General features: G+C 35.7%; 2 protein-coding genes across 3 annotated transcripts in view; one reads left to right on the top strand and one right to left on the bottom strand.

Moving 5' to 3' along the window:
* Window positions 1-1,401: 1,401 nt before the first annotated feature.
* LOC135804349 (cilia- and flagella-associated protein 299-like) lies at window positions 1,402-18,616 on the bottom strand. Of its 2 annotated transcripts, XR_010551049.1 has the most exons (7): window positions 18,365-18,616; window positions 17,779-17,956; window positions 16,674-16,779; window positions 16,404-16,495; window positions 11,136-11,310; window positions 1,815-2,107; window positions 1,402-1,625 (listed from the first exon to the last, which is right to left on the bottom strand). XR_010551049.1 is itself a non-coding variant. In XM_065318203.1 (6 exons), the coding sequence occupies exons 1-5, from the start codon at window positions 18,511-18,513 to the stop codon at window positions 11,140-11,142; spliced, it is 696 nt and encodes a 231-aa protein (XP_065174275.1). In that variant the 5' UTR covers window positions 18,514-18,616; the 3' UTR covers window positions 1,402-2,107; window positions 11,136-11,139. The 2 variants fall into 2 exon arrangements, 1 of the variants encoding a protein (XP_065174275.1); XM_065318203.1 differs by having other exon boundaries at window positions 1,402-2,107.
* Nos (Nitric oxide synthase) overlaps window positions 4,689-18,656 on the top strand; it is a 30,128-nt gene continuing 16,160 nt past the window's right edge. Inside the window, exon 1 of the mRNA XM_065318202.1 lies at window positions 4,689-5,198. Coding sequence (XP_065174274.1) covers window positions 4,938-5,198 — 261 coding nt within the window. The 5' untranslated portion in view covers window positions 4,689-4,937. The remainder of the gene's footprint in view (window positions 5,199-18,656) is intronic.

Genomic DNA, 18,656 nt, shown 5'->3' with positions numbered 1-18,656 from the left:
AGTTGGAATTTTTCAATTTTGATTTCGGTTTTTGATAGTTAGCTAAATTCTGATCACTTTATTTAAAATCAATTTTTCTCTAGCACTGACCGTTTAGGCTCTATTGACAATTTTAAAGAAAATTTTGATTTCGCACAGATTTCGACCTGAAAAACTTTAAGAAAAAAGTTCGACCCTGTTTTTCGGCATGTAAAAATTTTATTAAAAAAAGTTCGACCCTGTTCTTCGAAGGAAAATAATTTTAACACAAAAATTATATTTTAAACTTTATTTTAAAAGCATTCAAACTGTTTAATCCATGAAGCAGAAGGTAAATTTAACTGTCTCTTAAAAGAACACGAAACCTTATATCCTTATGCAATCGCCCAAGGAAGTGGCTTATCAGTCCTTCGATTAATGCAGAACGTAGTCCTTTAGATAAGTGCAGCATCTGGCAGGCGATGAACCCATCTCATTAATGATAAATGCAAAACCCGGGAAAATGTAGGGAAAATTGATGTATGAGAATCGAGATAAAAACAAAGGTCATAAAGATATTATCACAACTGCACAAATCTTATTAACTCCTATTAAACTGTCAAATTCAGACTATATATTAAAAATAATGTATTCATACTTTTAATAAGTGTAATTTAATTACTAATTACCACAGCGCAAAGTGCGCACATTTTGTTGAAAGGATACCCAAGTTGATTTGCATATTTGGTTGCATAAAGTGCTTTCATTGCACATTCCATCAGTGCATTGCAAATAACACCAACATTTCCGTTCAATTTTTTATTTTTATTTTCCAAAATTAAATTCCGAGAGAAAAATACAATTATAATAACATTTGTCGAAAGTCAAACAGTCATCACGTTCATCAAGGCATAGAAAACTTTTGATTTTCATTCTCGCAGTGCTGAATCAACCCCAAACAGACCGTCCACTCCATCCATGTCTGCATATGCTTGGCACATCTGAATAAAAATGCAAATGTTGCAATTTGCGGAATGTCAACCGAATTACAGCGCCCGGAGTGACTTTAACAAAGTTCCCCGTGCATTAACATACATGCGTCTGGCACGCAGACACCAAATGCGAAAAAAATATCATTTCTTCTTCGTTGTGAATTTCATTTGCTCAATTTTAATATCCCGGTTGATCTTGTTACTCCTTCTGCTACAGTATTTAGATTCTTGGTAAGTAAAGTTTCTTCTAATCTTATTGCGAATGCAGGCGTTATCTGCGGCCTTAAACCTTAAACAGATGCCGTGTCAGTTTGCATAATAATCAGTATTAAATCTGCATAACTGGTATAACTGAGGATCGCAAATGTGGTGATTGCGGGGAAGATCACCATGGAAGTACGTCTGGAAGGGTAAATACCCGTTTGATTGTGATATGTAAATTAAAATAAGATTTGTGTAATAGAATAAACTTTATTCGCTAAAATTAAATTAAATTCGACATTTTTTTATAATAAATTTGTTTAACAACTTTGCCACGTATCCAATTAAAATCTATCTGCGCAGAGAATACGAGTTGTAATGTATTTATTTAATGTCGCCAATAACGCATTCCGGAAACTTTAATTAGTTCTCAAGTGGAGTGTGTAGATACACACCACACTCGGCACTCGCCTGCTGGAAATAAACAAATAGACGTCGTTTATAAGTTAATTTATGGTGTGCATTTGCGGGTTTGCGGTGGATGGGCGCGCGCGAGTCAAAGAATAAAGTCGAACAAAAGCAATAACGGCGTGAAAATCCCGGCTTTTCAGGTTTAACTCAGAAAACTTTGCCGTTTGTTGGTTTTGCGTATTTTTAACCTACGTTTTTCTTTGTGCGCTTCATCACAAAAAACAACACGGGCAAATTAACGCCCAGTGTCTATGGAAGCGTCATTTGCATTAGGCGTAAGGCAATCGATAATTGACGATTTCTTGACGATTGCATGACGATTGTCGCTAAATATCGATTGGAGGTTAATTTCATGATTATTTATTGACGTTTGGTATGACATCAACAATTGACGATTTCAGGCCTATTGGATGACGATTAGATGACGATTCCATGAAAATTCTATGCCGGATCATCTTTTCGTGCTGTTTACGTGGATAGTTAACCTGAAACCAATGTCAATAAGTTTATTTTCCATTTTTCTTAAGTCTAAGCAAGTTACAATTAAATTACAAAAAGTTTCAGTGAAAAAAACTAATTTTTAAATAGATTAATATGTAAATATCTAGGTACAAAGAATTTGTCATTGAAATTGATTTATGTATGGTCACGTAGTTTTCAATTACCGCATCAAAGCCAAACAATATGCGCCCGCCGCGTTGTTATCACCATTTCAATCTCAAATCGGCATTTTGACGTTTATTTATAATTCATTTATTTTTTGCGCGCATCGAAAGATCGCTTCTCCCTATAAAAGAGATATTAATTACGGCGTCGAAGCGCACGCTCTTTGTGCGTTTACATTTATCGCGCTTTTAAATAGCGTTTCGATTCAATCATTGTCACGCGAAAAATCAACACCGAAACCCATCGAATAAAAATATTGCGTGCGATTGAAAATAAATACACACAAAATCAAATCAAACATGAATAAATAAATAATAGAAATATTTATAAAACAATTACAACGATTTTGAATATATTAACCGTATGATTAATTAATTAATTTGAATTTAATATTGAATCAGTTAAATGTTACGACGTAACGTCATGCAATTGGACAAACGGGTAATAATTAAACGCTAAACGTGTTTCAGCAATCAGTTCGAATCGGGTCAATCATTTCCGTTATTGACAAGCGGCGAACGGGCGCTCAGTGGAGGCGGCGTTGCGATCAGCTTATAATTGCCGGCCGTAGATGCGCGAATAATTTTACTTAATTGAACCGCAGTGTTTCCGATAATGAAATTTACTGTTCACGATTAACGCGCTCGAATGTTAAGCGTATGTGGTGCTAATTTACAGCGTCAGGCTTATCACAAATCAAACAAAGCAAATATTTCGTGAAACAATAAGTTTAAGCGCTGTTAATTGTCTAATTCTAATGGGACACAATAAATATAACAACTTGAATTAAAAAAAGTCACGTTTTCTGGAGATAAATGACAAAAATCGAAAAAAAAAACGCTGCAAAAAAGTTTATAACAGCAATGCGACAATCGGGATTAGACCACGGAACAACCGAAAGAAATAAACTTGAAGACAACTTTGTAAATGTGTAACTTTTTATTTATTAGCACAATAAACTTTTGTGTTACACACAAAACATCATTAAAATGCATGATGTTATGATATGACGGTCATGAAAACTCCCAAGAATGAATAATTAAGTTATTTCCGTAAATATCGAAAATCTCATTATTTCACCATTCTCGGAAACGTTTTGCTCACTAAAATTTCGGCTATGCAAGAGAACCTCATCCATACCGCATCCACCAATTGAAAATTTGCACTAACATTTTTTTTGGTAAGTAAAAAACCCAAAGATTCCAAAAATAATCAGAATAATTAATAATTAGTAACGTTTTGAGGTTACATATTTTTTGCACTGTATTATCTGCTTTGTAAAGAAAAAATGTTTGAGCTGGAAACAAAACACACGACGTAACAAGTCTCATTAAAGTCGTGCTAATGAGATGAATGCGAAACAAAGTTAATTAATTCCGGGATATATTTTTTCACTATCGTGATGCCCTATTTGTAAACACTGCGCTTTTAAGTTAAAGAAAATATTTAATTGTTTGTTTTAAAAATTGATTAAAACTATTTTGAACATAAATTAATTAAAATTTGAATTTTTTCTCTCGCTAGGTTTTGAGTAACGCAATGCGTCAAATTATTATGCACGACTTTCGATTTCCTTCAACTCATTCGCTTCTGTCGTTTATCCGTTTCAATTTGTGCACTTTTGTAAAAGTGCGCAGGCCGGAAGTTGCTTTTTGTCTTCTCGTCCAATTTTCCTCCGGCATAATTACAAACGGACTCGTAATATTTAAAATGCAAATTTTTACTGCCGTTTTTTCTCCGTCAGCGTCCATCCTTATCAGCTGGTGTTCGCAATTAATTGCTTTGTGATACTTTGCAATTCCGTTTTTATTTAGCGTTAATCACATTTAAACATAATTCAAAATATAAATTGAGTTTGACACGAGTTGCTGCTGAAAGTTTCTTATTGCGTATTTCTTAGGCAATTGCCACAATCCTCCGCTGGGAAAACGAACGTCAGTTAACATAATCGCTTGAAATTTAATTTCGGCTCAAATTGCGCGACATCTGCACGTTTCATTTCGCTAAAAATTGACTTGAATAAGTAAATATCGTAAATTCAAATGCGTAAATTACTATCACGTAGCATGCAATGATTATTATTTGCTTTCGACTTGAACTCGCGATAAAATTCGACGCAGATGACATTGACTTGTAATTCGAGTTCGCCCTCGACGCCGACTCCGACTTCCGACTCCTTGCGGCGTCCTGAGTTCATTCATAACGACGCGATGATGATGAGGCATCGATTGTCAACAGGTGCCAAATAAACGTTCGCGAGTGGCGTTCACAGAGAGGGGGCACACCCGCCGCCGCCACCGCCGTCGACAGCCCACCCACTGTGTCGCGCGCTGGTGGGGAGGGCGGTTTTGGCGGCGCGGCGAGGGTTAACTATGAAAGCGTAGCCGGATCGCGTATCGGCCGAAACGCGGAACTGTTTGTCGACCGGTGCGATTGCGAGCACGCGTCGCGACTCTCGCGCGCAACTTTTCTTAATCAAAAATTAAACACAAGACTTTTCATCTCACCAGCAACAAAAACCAAAACATATTCCATCGGCGAAAAATCAAACAGAACAATTTAATGAAGAGTAACTTTTACGGCGGTTTTAATTGAAAACAAAGTCAAACTTTAACGGAAAACTTTTCGTTTTCGCTTGTTTCGCTTTTAATGCACAGCAATATAATCTGCCTCAACATGAACGAGTGCTTGAACAAATTAAAAATGTCAGTGACCAATCACGTATTGCCTTCGGCGGCACTCCAACAGAATTCCACCAACGGGCAACATCTGCAACAACCGCATCAACAACAACGTCGTTGTTCATTTCGCGATCCATCAAATTCTACAATGAAGAAACCGCTGCGCATTCGGAATGTTGGCACAAGGGCGGATTCTATTGACACGTTATTCTACAGTCAGAAAAAAATGGTAAGTTTACCAAAAATTAATTTAATTAAATTAAAAATTTGTAACTCAAACAGAATAATTCTGATTCAATTCGCAATTGAAAATATCCCAGTAAAAACAATTTGCGGACAATGCAAGCGCCATAGTCACTTGATAATTACAAATATTAATATTCCATTCATATGGTAATTTCCTTTTAGTTCAAACATGGTTCCTCCATAAAGGAAGCAAACATTCAACTGGGTCGTGTGCTATTATTTGATTTAATTGCATTATTATCATTTCCATACCTTATTAATATCTTGAACAAAAAACTGAATCAAGTGAATAATTAATATCGGCCGAAAATGATTTTGTGTTATTAATTTCCTGCAAAATATTGCCGAAAAAAATTTATTAATATTTAATTTGTACGCTTGGGTGCGTTGTTTGTTTTGAAATTTGTACCAGTTTGTTTGACATAATTCAGGAAAGAAATGCCCAAGGCAGCCACTTTTGTTCGAGAGCTTGAATATTTCCTATCGCGGCATTTACATTCCCCAAAGCAGCGTTTCTTTGCTTTGCTCATGGCCTGGAGTTTAAAAAAAAAACATAACAAAAACATAAAATTTAAAAATTTAATTTTTTTTAATAAAATTGATTGAATTGATTGATTTTATCGAATTATGCATTCCCCTACATCGTCCAGTATAATGTTTGTTATTCCACTGGGAAAATTTCCATATGTTGAACAACTAGCGCTACACTGTTATACAATATCCGAATGTTATGCATATAAATATTGGTGCGCGTCGTGCACACACTTCTTAGCCATTTTTCCACTCGCAGCGTTCGCGGCGAAGCTTTGTGGCCGAGCCGTCGTAATTTTAAAACAACTGTCACGTCTGATATTCGCGTTATCGTTCCATTTTAATGTAAACCTAAGTCGGCGTATGGAGCGCGGGCGTCGATGCACACGCGATGTGTAAGCGATTCGATGCCTCATGTGCCATTCGCAGGCCGCGAATCGCACGAAAATTGTCAGCCTCGCACGTATGACAACATGACTCGTATTCAGCCTTTTAGCGTTGTTTAGCGTTACAGCTGAGTGTTTTTCAAGTATTTTCATGTTCGACTCAAACACATTACATTCGACGTTTTGAGTGGGAAAAATTACTTTTTACGTAAAATAAACAAATAATTTTAAAATTTTTTAATGCAGTCACATGTTTAATCACTACCAGGATGTGATTTAATCGGTTCTGAACGTGTAACTAGTTCGAGGCGAAAAAATTGCCCGGCGCCTCCACCATCCGAGGAAAAAATGCAATTATAACCTTTGATTAACACGTAATCAGTGCAAACATCAGTCCAATCAACTTGTTCACATTTTTTTGCATTCTGAAGCAACTTGTCATAATCTGTTAAAAATGTTTATTTATTGTTTTTATCTGAGGTTTGCACACTTTTGGCAATATTTCAAAATTTCATACGCTCATGTTTCATGATTGCTTTCAAAGTCACGTGCGCGCTGCGTAAACACCTTATGTAATGCAACTAGTGCCTGTATGGAGAAAAGATGCGCAAGATTTGCTTTGACGACCAATAAATCGCGATTGTACATTGGTAGAATTCTATTTACAGCCAGGGCAATTTGAGCATCGGCGTACAAATTGGAAAAAATATATACGCCGAGGGTTTCAATTTCGTTTTTGTTAAATTTTCAGCGCGTCGATCCGCTATCGTTTATTTCGTTCGGCAATATTCTCTCGTTTATATTTAGTTCGTTGTATACAATATGTTTCTACAAGTTAAATTTCTTGTTGTAATCATAAAACTTTTTTTATTACGCAAACGAATTGTATGTGTGGATGAACGAAACAAATGTTTTGTACTTTATGCGGCTGTCTTTTATGCGATAAATTATAATTTACTTAAAAAGAAATAAACCCCAAATTGGCCATGCTACACAAACCGAAATTTATCGTTTTCGTGAGCGTTTTGGACACGACTTTTTTAAATTGAAAACTCCCATTGTCCGAATGCATCTCGTCATGCACACAATAATTTTTGAATATTTCGAAAAGTTTTTTAATCAATGTTTGCGAATGAGACAGACACGACACGCGGCTGGAAGTGGGCTAAATAAGCTGCGGCCTGGGAAACGAATGCGCGAATGCGAATACGGGACGAGCATCAATATGGAATTCAATAAAACGTGAAATTCAACTGCCGCCGCTTCTGTCTTCTCTATTATGCTCCTCTGGCGCGGCTCGCTGACTTTGACTGGATGGGACTTGCCACAGATATTTCCCGACTGCGACTGTGGGATGCTTTTCAAAGGCGCGCATACACCCGGCGCAAACTTTCGCACTGTGCCAGCTATAGATTGATGGACACTTGCTGATTGCGTTCAGATTTGTTACTCGAAGAATGCTTAAATATTGTGACGCGCGCGATAGTGCTCGAGGCTTTCAAGTTTCAGCTTGCACAAAATCCAAAACTTAATAATTAATTAATTTGCCTGTCGGTACAAGACGCGAAACATTCAATTTCATTATTTACTTACAAAATATAAAATTTTTACGCGTAAAAAATTAATTTTCTTTTTATCATCACATAAGTGTGTAATAAAAGCTTTGATTACATAAATAATTAAATCACAAGTTTATATCCATCATAAGTAAATATTTAACTTGAGTTTAATAAAAATTGAAGTCGAAGTTGAAGTCACGATTCCAGTTAACCATCTGCATTTTGTTTATTTAAACTTTCCGTGCAGTCGCATGTGTTTGTTTAGATGCACCGCAGTGGAAGATACGCCAGCGCAAATTCGCGATGCACGCGTTCAAATAATTTGATGTCATAACTCTGCGTTAGGTCTCGCGAGACGCTGAAAGCTCGAAGATTTGCTAACGCAAAGAATGGAACACAATGCACAATGATATCAAAGCTCTGCGAGTATACACAAATTAATACTCACACAATGTGAATCAATTTACTTTTCAAAAAGTAAAAAAGTTAAAGAAAAAATCAATTTGTGTTCCATTAATTCAATCTGGATTCATAATTTTCAGTTTAAATTAAACCACGCTAAATTAAGTATATAATCAATATGCGCGAATGATAATAATTAAAATAAATATTATAATTATTATTGGTTGCTCATTATTTGCATGAATAAATTGCCAAAGGGAGCAATAGAATATGACATAACCTCAAATATTGCAATTCAATGTAATTTAATCGTGAAAAATCAAAAATGCATTTTTTTTTCAATTCTTTTTAATTGATAATAGTTTTTTGTTTTCGGTCAGCCTAGACATTGATGTTTGACTCTTGCGTCACCATGAATTTTAATTAAATACTTCCAGACTTCCGCTGCGCATAAAAACCGTGCAAACAATCTTTTTCAAATTAATTTCTTCGTGAATGAACTGCAAAGTTAAGTTAAACTTGAAACTTGAAAAACACATGCTTGTACAAACACGTGTTTTCTTTGTGTTTTGTATTTTGTGTCACAAACTTAGCTTGTTCTTATTAAAGTTTAACGCTGGCCATGAAGTCATCAATACTAAATAATTAACGATAGCGTATTAATAGACAACCGGCCAATCGTTGGCTGATGGCTTATGGCTTATATGAGATTGATGCTTTATTAATAAACAATGTCATACTAATTAAAGTTTCTTTCCGAATCGGGCGATAAATATTTCGGTGAAATGTTACGCAATGACATTACATGCGATGTGGATAACGAATGTAATTTACAACGCAGTATATCCTGATTAGTTCGAATGGATAAAAATATGTGAATGCAAACGGCAAACACAAAATGGACGCAAAGTAATCCTGCGAGCTTAGATTATGCTTTGAAAAAAATAATTAGCAATTAGTATTATTGAATAACTTCGGAGGAAATAGTTAAAAACCTAATAATTTATTGTTTTTCGTCTTAATATGTAATGAAATATATTTTTCCACTTTCGGATGTTTTTCCACGGTTTTGAGATTCAAAAAGTGGTAATTTAATCGTGGACGGCTAAAATCTTAACTAAAGTACTTTAGTCACGGGGTGGAACTTGCGCCTGCGCATAGATAACCTTATATTTTCGAATATTTTGCAATAGTGTGCAAACAAAAATCGAAATTTTTAATTAAAAAATTCAAATACTAAAACTAAACGTGGAAATAAATTGAAAATAGAAAAAATATCATAAGCATCACGTTGTAAAACGTTGTTAAAGTGCCATTTAGCGCACTTGATACTTAAAATTTTATTTTAAATTATTTTAGCAATTAAAATGATTTATCGCATTTAAAATGTAAATGGTGTTAATGTATAAAATGTAATATGTCCGACTATTAGCACAGTTGGCACGCTACACATATAATCATCATTCACGGCTAATTAGACGCGGCCAACTTACTTTTACGCGAAAAGACAAACACAGATTTGTTACGCGCGCGATTACAAACGGCTCACCGACGCAGGCGGCAGCGGTGACAAACGAAACGGCGGCGGACGTGCCGAACAAACATTTTACGTATTTACACGTACGTGTTTATTGCGCGCGCGGCACACACGCCGCCGCCACCAGAGAGGTTAAAAAAGTACCTGGTGATGTCACGAAAGTTTCGCTATGCACGAAAATCGACGAAACTTTCGCACAACAAGCGTCAGCATTTAATTTGCACATTTGCGGTTCACCGGAAAATTTATCAGCAAAACATGTTACACTTGTACTTGAACGACAAGTCAAATACTAATTAAATACTAAACACACTGTATGTGCAAAATATACTCAATAACATTACATGATACGATTAAATATAATAAAATTTAATTACTTTCAGAATTAATGTTATTAAATATAAATGCAAACACGACATACATACATTTGTGTTCTTAAAGCTTCCAAAACTTTTCGGAGGATTATTATCCACATATAAATAAATCCAGGTATGGATATTGTTTGTGTTATGGCGCGAAACAAAAACAATATCATTAAATTAACTAAGGAAATAACTTTTTGCCATTATTTCTGTAACTGTTGAGTTTTCTTACTTAACTCCGCGCGCTAAACTCGTTCATTCATTGTTATACTTGAATCCTTAAAGCTCTTTGAAAAGATAATACTGAATACCCGTGCAGTTAATTTCCTCTTTGATGTTCTTTCTGTTTCATTGATTGCGACACATTTTAATATTTGATACTTTGACACAGTTTTAATAAATTCATATTTCGCTGAATTTTAATTATATCGCTGCGGAGTCTAACTCGCTGTGAATGTTTATTATGAAAATACTTTTTTCTTGAAGTGCGCTGAAGAAATAATTAAATGGACATTTTTTCCGGTTGTTTCTGAGACGCATTGAGGAGTGAATGGCGCGCGAGTGCTTTCCGTCGCTATTTGCACAGCTGCTGACATATTGCTTCGGCGTTTCTCAGAGCTTTTTGTTTTGAATTTGCTTATTGAATTTTGTTCGATAGAAAAACAATTTCAATACAACTGTTCATTTTACTCAACTGATTTTTAAATCGAAAAAAACAGAATTAAACTTGTGTAAAACGTTGATTTTACGATTTATAAAGTTTAGATCATTGGTGCAATGGATGTGTTTTCAATATTGGCTACAAACCAATTTATAACGGCCTTTCAACGCTCGAGAAACAAATTGCATTCTGTTTTATGTGCAAAACACAAATAAATAGATTTTTATTGCAAAAATTCATTTTTTGAATGTTTAATCGACGATTAACCTTTGACTCCTAACAAAATGACTCAAAACAGAGAAGAATTCAATAAAATCAACTAACTTCTACTAAATTTTGAAGTTTTAATGTCTAAAAAGTTAGTTTACTCTCAATTTACTTCATTACGATGAATAGGGAGACTATATATATTTTTGCGTGGAATGGCATTACTATGTAATTACGCCGAGAGCCGATTCATTCTTAATACTCATCATGCATACCAGTTTAAATTCGCTGAATGACTACGTGATCCAATAAAACGACGTGATCGTAGATCGGCGAGAGGACACACAGACGAGTGCTGTTGCTGCCGGGCGATTGCACAGGGTCGACGGAAATCACTTTACGATCGAAGCGATTCTGAAACAGCAGTCCTCTCTTCGGATGCACAATGACCTGTTCGACAAACCAAAGAAAGAAATTGCATTAGTAATAGTCACTGAACAGAGCAACAAACAAACAAAAAATACTAAACGAGCGGTAGAAATCAACCGCGCAAATCGTCTGTGGCCAATTGGCTTTACGACGAATAATACCTAACATTAAGCATCACATTAAGTGAAGAAACAATGAAAAGAGTTAAGAAGTAGTCGTAATTCACTCTTTTATTCTTTTATCCCCTTATTGAATATCCGTGCGTTTTTTTATTTTGCGCTTTCCGGAGCGGTGAAATAAATTTAAACAAGTTGTAGAACCATTCGCACATTACGGTATGCGATTCTCTTGGGAAATACATCACCCCCCAAAACCCGGAAGCGCGGAGTCGTGGAGCACCCAAATCTGAATATCTGCCCCTGATATATATTCGTGTGTAAAATTGTGTGCACTGCGTGTGCACATGCTTCCGTTTCCTTTTTTCACGTTTTTTTATTTTCAACTTTTTTTTTTTTCGTTTTTCAGTTTTTCGAACAGTAATAGACTTAAATCTCACCTCAAAACGTACAGTACATAGGTGAAGGTATGCAAAAAGATAGAAAAAATATTAAATTATGCTGCAAACATGTTTTTGAAGCGTTGCTGAACAAGCAGAGATAAAGTTTTAGAAAAATTGATTTTTTTGCGAAAAATGCAGTAAAATACTATTTTAATGCATTAAAATGTAAATAATTAAATAACTTTAGGGAATAAATTCAATTTACAGTAAATTTGTAATAAATTTTTACTTAAATGTTTAAAAAGGTAAAATATTAGAAAAATTTAATTTTTTGCAAAAAAATTTTGAAAATGTACAAAAACACCACTTTTTCTAGTTCCACTTTTAAAATACCACTTTTTCCACGGTTTCAGGATACGAAAAGTGACATTTAGTTCACGAATGGCCAAAACCGTGACTAAAATACTTTAGTCACAATTTAAAATCAATTTAAAATAATTTTTAACTTAAATATTAAAATTAAAGATAAAATATTCGAAAAATTGATTATTTTTGCATTTTATGTTAAAAATGTACAAAAATTCAATTTTACTGCATTAAAATATATATAATTAAATAACTCTAGAGAATATAATCAATTTAAAGTCAATTTGTAATAAATTTTCCCTTAAATAATACAAATTCAATACTATTAATTTTAATATGAACAAAAATTACAATTATATCTTCATACGCTGATATCACAATTCAAAAAATAAATCCAGGTACAATTTTTAAATGCGCTGCAGAACGCGCGCAACAATTTTAATATGCCTGATCAGTAGCGTATGATAGCGCATGAATATGCCGCAACCCGAGTTATTAAAAAAATTCCCAACATTTTACTGCATTGTGTCATTTTGTAGCGAAGCGAATTGATAACGTTTCAATTCACATGAACACATTAAAGCATGCGCAATATTATCAACCATCGAATCTACCCCAAACCCACAAAATATATGTAGGTATATTAATATTGTGTTCTAGTAAAGGTGTCGTGACTATATAATCATACACTGCGCATCTAAATTTGTTGTTTGGTATATTCTCCACCGCATTGCTCAATGCCAGCTTAACCATTACCTGTTTGTTTGCGCACTTGCTCGCGATTCGAATGAGATCAGATTAAATCAAAAGTGACGAAGCATGTGCACGGTGCCGGAAGCCAAGTTTCCGAAAGGAGCTAGTGTCTAATGGCTCCGGAGCGCAAACTACTTGCACGACTTGCCAAGAGCAAACATGGCGTTATCATAAATTATGCACGAATTGCAAGTGTTGCGCGTGCATAATACCCAAAGGTGCGACAAGGGCTTAAATCCACCGAGTGCTTCCTAAATTTTTTTCACAAAAAACTAAAAAATTAAAAAAAATTATCGATTTAAATCTACTACGTCAAACTACAAATGAAATCATGCTCATAGAAAATTTATCAACTGACTCTTCAGTTATTTCCTCGCCTTTCTCAAAGCCTGTGCTTTGTGTGTGGGTGAAAGTGTGTTACTTCCGGTCTCGTAGCAAAGCCCAACGTAACGATCTTTTTCTCATCGACGGCAAATTCAATTTGTCGAATATTATCAACTTTTAATATATTGAACTTTTATACAGCGTGTTTACCTTCAATATTTCCAGTTGAATATTGATTCATTTCCCTCTGATTCTAATCAATCCGCGTCTATTTTTACCTCCCACAACTTTAAATAATTATAATTATATGCAAACACGAAAAATTCTCGTTATGACGCAGTCCACGGTTTTGTTTTCGTTGTTATTGATCAGCATGACGTCATCCAGCTTAACTTCATCCCCCAAACAGACGAGTATCATTGAGCTGCAGATTAGAGCATTATCGACCTTATCATCGGCTGCAAACGAGTTGCTCTCGATTTAATCGTATGCACGATGCATCTAGTCAGCGTTTTTTACACGCTTTATTCTCTCTGTTGTTGTATTATCACATTAAATATTCTCGGCAAAATTTAACCCAAATTCATTTCATTGTATAATGGTGATATGAAATTTTTGTTTTCGGTTTGTTTTTGTTGAGTTTGATAGGCGTATTTACATTTTGCGTCGAATGTGCGGTCGTAAACACACGTTCTGCCGGTTTTTGGTTGTTTTCGCTTCCGTACTTTATATTTGTTTGTTCGAATGCGTTATCGGCGCGTACGTGTATCATCCCCTAAACATGAGGGAACATCTTGCAAGTGTAACGAACCCCTATGCCGCACGGTTTTGCAAACCGACAACTTTGTGTTTGGCAACGCGTGTATTTATACGAAATTATCGCTGGCGAAGACAAAACGACAAAATCTTTTGTGAAATCAAACAAAAATCAATAAAAAAAAAATGGTTGTTTGTTACGTTACGATCGAGATGTTTACGTGATAACGTCTTATTGGTGATATAAGTTTTTTTTGTTGCAATTGTTGTAACACTTCACTTGCACTTCACATTTTGTTTCACTGTTAAATATTCAACGAAAACTTAACCGCACGAGAAAATCTCCATTCGTTTGTATGCCGCTAGAGTGAGAGAGACGGAAGATCGGTCCACTCACTCGAACACTATGCCTGCCTCCGCTCGTGCGGATTCCGCGTGTCAAGTTTCACGGAATGACTGGCAGCGCTCGAGATGAGACGGGAGATCGGTCCGTCTCTCTCTCTCTCGTTATACCTGCGATCGGAGGCCTCGTGACACAAGTTTCTGAACATGTCACCCGACTAAAACGATTTTAAAGACGTTATCACGTCAAAATGATGCTGGTAATGAAATCTAATGCAAAAAATATTTATTCTTGTCTAGCCGATAATCAAAATCGTTTAAAATGTAAATGTTTCCACGAAAACGTGTTGATAAACATTGGCGGTCTCGCATAAAGTATCTGCGCATTGAAAAGCGCCGACGAAGCGCAAAAAAAGTTCCAATTAAAAACGCGTTCGCCCCAAAAGACGAACGCCGATATCGGTGCACGTCTAGTCGCGCTTTGCGCCCCGCGGCGAAACTCTTTTCAGTAATAATCTCCTGAAAGTCATTGAAAGTCGAATGTTTGCCGTGAAATTACACCAAAGTGGACCCGAGTTGTACATTCGATTAAAAGCGATTGGAAATTACTTCCACGCCATCGCCGTGCCACGGTTATCATTTCATTAAAATGATTACACCAATGTTATTAAAGAATTATCGCCGCATAAAATTTCAGACTTCAAAGCGACGCAAAGTTGGAATTATTTCTGAGTTGTTTGACAAGTCAAGTGGTAGCAGCAGCGGCATAATTTCATTATATAAACAATTTTCAATCAAAAAAAATATTTTTTGATTATTTACGTCGTAATAATTAAAAATAAAACTTTTTTTCTACAAAATAAAGCTTGCACATGTTCATTTCATGATTTAAACATGCACGATTTGTTTCACATTCAAATTTACCACACAATTTGGTTGATACTTTGATATTTACTGACGACTGGTAAACTGTAGGCATATAAGCCTGCCGGCATGATAACAAACTAACAAACATCAACATGAAGCGTTCTGCGCGTGTACGAGCACGAAAGGATCAAGCAACAAGCAAGCAAACCAAAGTGGCGTGCGCGCTTTTGGCGGTTGCCAAAGCATTCAACGACCACGGCACTAATATTCATTCAGCCGCTGAAAACGGTAACCGAAACCGCGCTCGCCGCTTGCGCTCATCATCAAGGGTGGGCGATTATTAGGTCATTATTTCGAACTGCTTCACATGTTTCTCCAATGTTCGGTTTGGAGCCAACAGAGAAGTTTGCGTGGACGGAATCATTCGCGTCTACACCGAGTAAGACTAGAGATCATAAACTTTGATGTAAATCATTATTAATTTACTGTATGTACATATTAGAACTTTAAATTAATGTCGTCTAGATCGAATTCAATTGTAATCGATGTAAATTATGATTTAATTTAAAATTTACGCCAGGTTATGATGTTGTAACTGTATGCAACCAACTTTACACGTAGTATATGTCATATTCGTAGTTAATATGTAATATGAACTTGAATACGAATGAAATAACGATTAAGCAGCGATAATACAAAATTTTGTCGGGCATATTCAAACCTTAAATAGGTATCCACCGAAATTAATGTTGTTGCAGCAGTGTGGTCGTGAACGTAGCAGCAACATTAATTATTTCGCCTCAAAAGAGGTAAAATGTCATGGCGCATTATGCGGTTAATACGTCCTAGGACTCGACGGCAGCTACGCGTGTTGGTTGGTGTCTTATTCATCCTGAGCCGACGAAAACATCCAAGGTGTAAGTATGAGTAACGCGCTCGCGAGCAAAGAGAGTGAGAAGCGAATTGCATGTTAAGTCTTTAAATTAAGTAATGCTCATTTCCGTTCGCCCACCACGCATTGTATACCCCAGACGCATTGTAAATATAAGAACTTGAGAAGTTTGTAAGATGTACGAATTATTAATTATGTTCGCGAAAGATTTTCATACAAATGCATTCAGATGTTAATTTGGTTGCAAACTTTCAGGCGCACAGATAAATCAAACAGAGTAAAAAGTTACCAAAACAATTTTAGGGTTAATCTTACCTTAAAATTGAATGAATCATTGGATACACTAGCTCCGAGTCTCCAGTGGTAGTAACCAAGGTCTGTAGGTTTAGGCCACAGTCGTCTTTTACCTGCAATAACAAAAAAATGAAAAATTTAATACAAAATGATAGATATGTTGAAATGTTGAAAAGAGGATGTCAAGCGAGTGAGAATTGTCTACAAATTGATTCCCACCACACGAATATATGTCGGGTATAAAAGAAATGAAAGTGGTATGTAAATGAAAGCAACAATTTCCATGCGAACCTCGAAAAAATGGTTTCCAATCTTCGATCTTCAGCCGGTCGCCGTAGTCGATGTAACCGGATACTTCAAACCCGCCAGAAGTTGTGTTACGCAAAAATATGATTGTCTGCAACCAACAACACACCAAAAATGAAACATAATCATGTTTTATTCGCGTACGCAATTCGAAAAGCGCTTTTCCATGTAAAACGCAACCGTTTTAATTTATTTATGTGTTCATTAGGAAGTATAAAGTATAAATTGAATGTTCATTGAATCATAAAATTAATTAATGTTGTATTGCGCCATGGAGGCGCAAATTATCACCGGAGTATTAAAATTTTATTGTTTTTTAATGACGCGACGACAATGCAACACCGCAAATTGCGAATTTCCACCACAAATAAAGTCGTGCGCGATCAATTTGTGTGGAAAAACTGTTGGGAATTGCGAGAATTGATATTTATGTGACGCGCAGGAACGAATTTATTTTGTTCTAAACGGCAAACACAATAAATAAAATTGATTGTGTTTCGAATTGGATTAAAATTTAATGTTTTGCGTGATGAAATTTCCACATAATAAAAATTTGATGATAATATTCATTTGACAGTTACGGACGGACGTTGCCTCCTTGCGGATATGCACAAGTGCACATTCAATTTTCCGTATATTAATTGGCTGTGCGCGCAGGGAGGCAAGAAAGTTAGCCAGAGTGTCGTGGATGACGAGTTGTGGGTAGGTAAACCTCTAAGAAGTCGCGCGCTATAATCGACATAATTTTCGAGCGATTTAATTGAATTTTCACTCGACTCGCAGTTAGATGTGGCGGGCGTAATGTGTCGGGGTGCTTAAACTCCTAAATTCAAGTTTCGGATTAACTCAGACACAAAGTTCACGTTTGAGATGCATGATACGATAATATTGACATGGATTTCATTCTATTTGCTCAAAAATTATTATTTTTCTGTTCTATTAAAGAAAATAACTAAGATTTTTAATTACCGAAGCCTATAAAAATAATTTTTAACTTTTTGATTATTTATCTAAGATATTTCTTTGAAAAAATTATTTTTTTCTAACGCTGGGTATTTTTCATGTTTACTTAAAAATTCTACAAACGTACCGCTAAAATGCCAAGTCGATTGGGTCGTTCCCGAATGGCGAGTTCTTTCTGCAAGTCGTCGGTGGCTGGCATCCGTTCACTGGCCAACTCATAAGGCTTGAAAGTAGGATATAAATACGCGATAACTGCAGCCAGACGTCGTTCAAACTGTTTCCGGCTTAATGTTGCACCGGTGCTCCTGCAATCACCAATAAATCACATTGAATGCATCGATTAAACTTGATTATTGACAATGAATCAAAAAATTTTAATTAGAAACGTAGAAAAAAATAAGTGCGATGTGCAGAAATTCTTCGGTTAGTAAACTGTGTTGAATTCCTCGGCGTCGCGATTCATCGATCGCCCCCGCAAAACTTTCGCATGCCAAGAGTTTTTGATCCCACACGTACTAAATTTAACTCTGTAACTGCATCAGCTTCAAGAAACTATATAAATTGAGGTTAGAAACGCTTTCTGACAGAAATATAACCTAAAAACTCATTTTTTACATCTGTTTTAAAGGGATACTCTCTGATGACATGTTTAGGTAGATGTATAGCCCCATCATCAATCATATACAAGTGGGTTTAACGTTTTATCATCTCACCTGTATCCTAATTCCGCTAACGTGCGGGATGCTGTGACACTCTGCATGTAACACAAATCGGCGGGCGTTACTAATGAGTCGAGGTAATCTTCGTACGTCTTGAATTTTAACAGACGCCTGTCGGCTTCAATCTGTGGCGTTGCTTCCATATTTATTATGAATTTTATGTGTTTTTATTCAATTAACACAAAAATAACGTGAAACGTGCGCGCAAAATATGACAAATGACAATTTTGTGACATATTTAATGTAGGCAACCAGACATACACTAATTTTATGGTTTTGTTTACAG

This window comes from Atheta coriaria, unplaced genomic scaffold (assembly GCF_025399875.1).
Source record: "Atheta coriaria isolate IRGN ID8LTWV9N9 unplaced genomic scaffold, Caltech_Dcor_3.1 hic_scaffold_3_pilon, whole genome shotgun sequence".
NCBI classification, from domain to species: Eukaryota; Metazoa; Arthropoda; class Insecta; order Coleoptera; family Staphylinidae; genus Dalotia; species Dalotia coriaria.
Note: the sequence above shows the minus strand (reverse complement) of the source record. Positions and strands in the feature narration are given on the sequence as shown.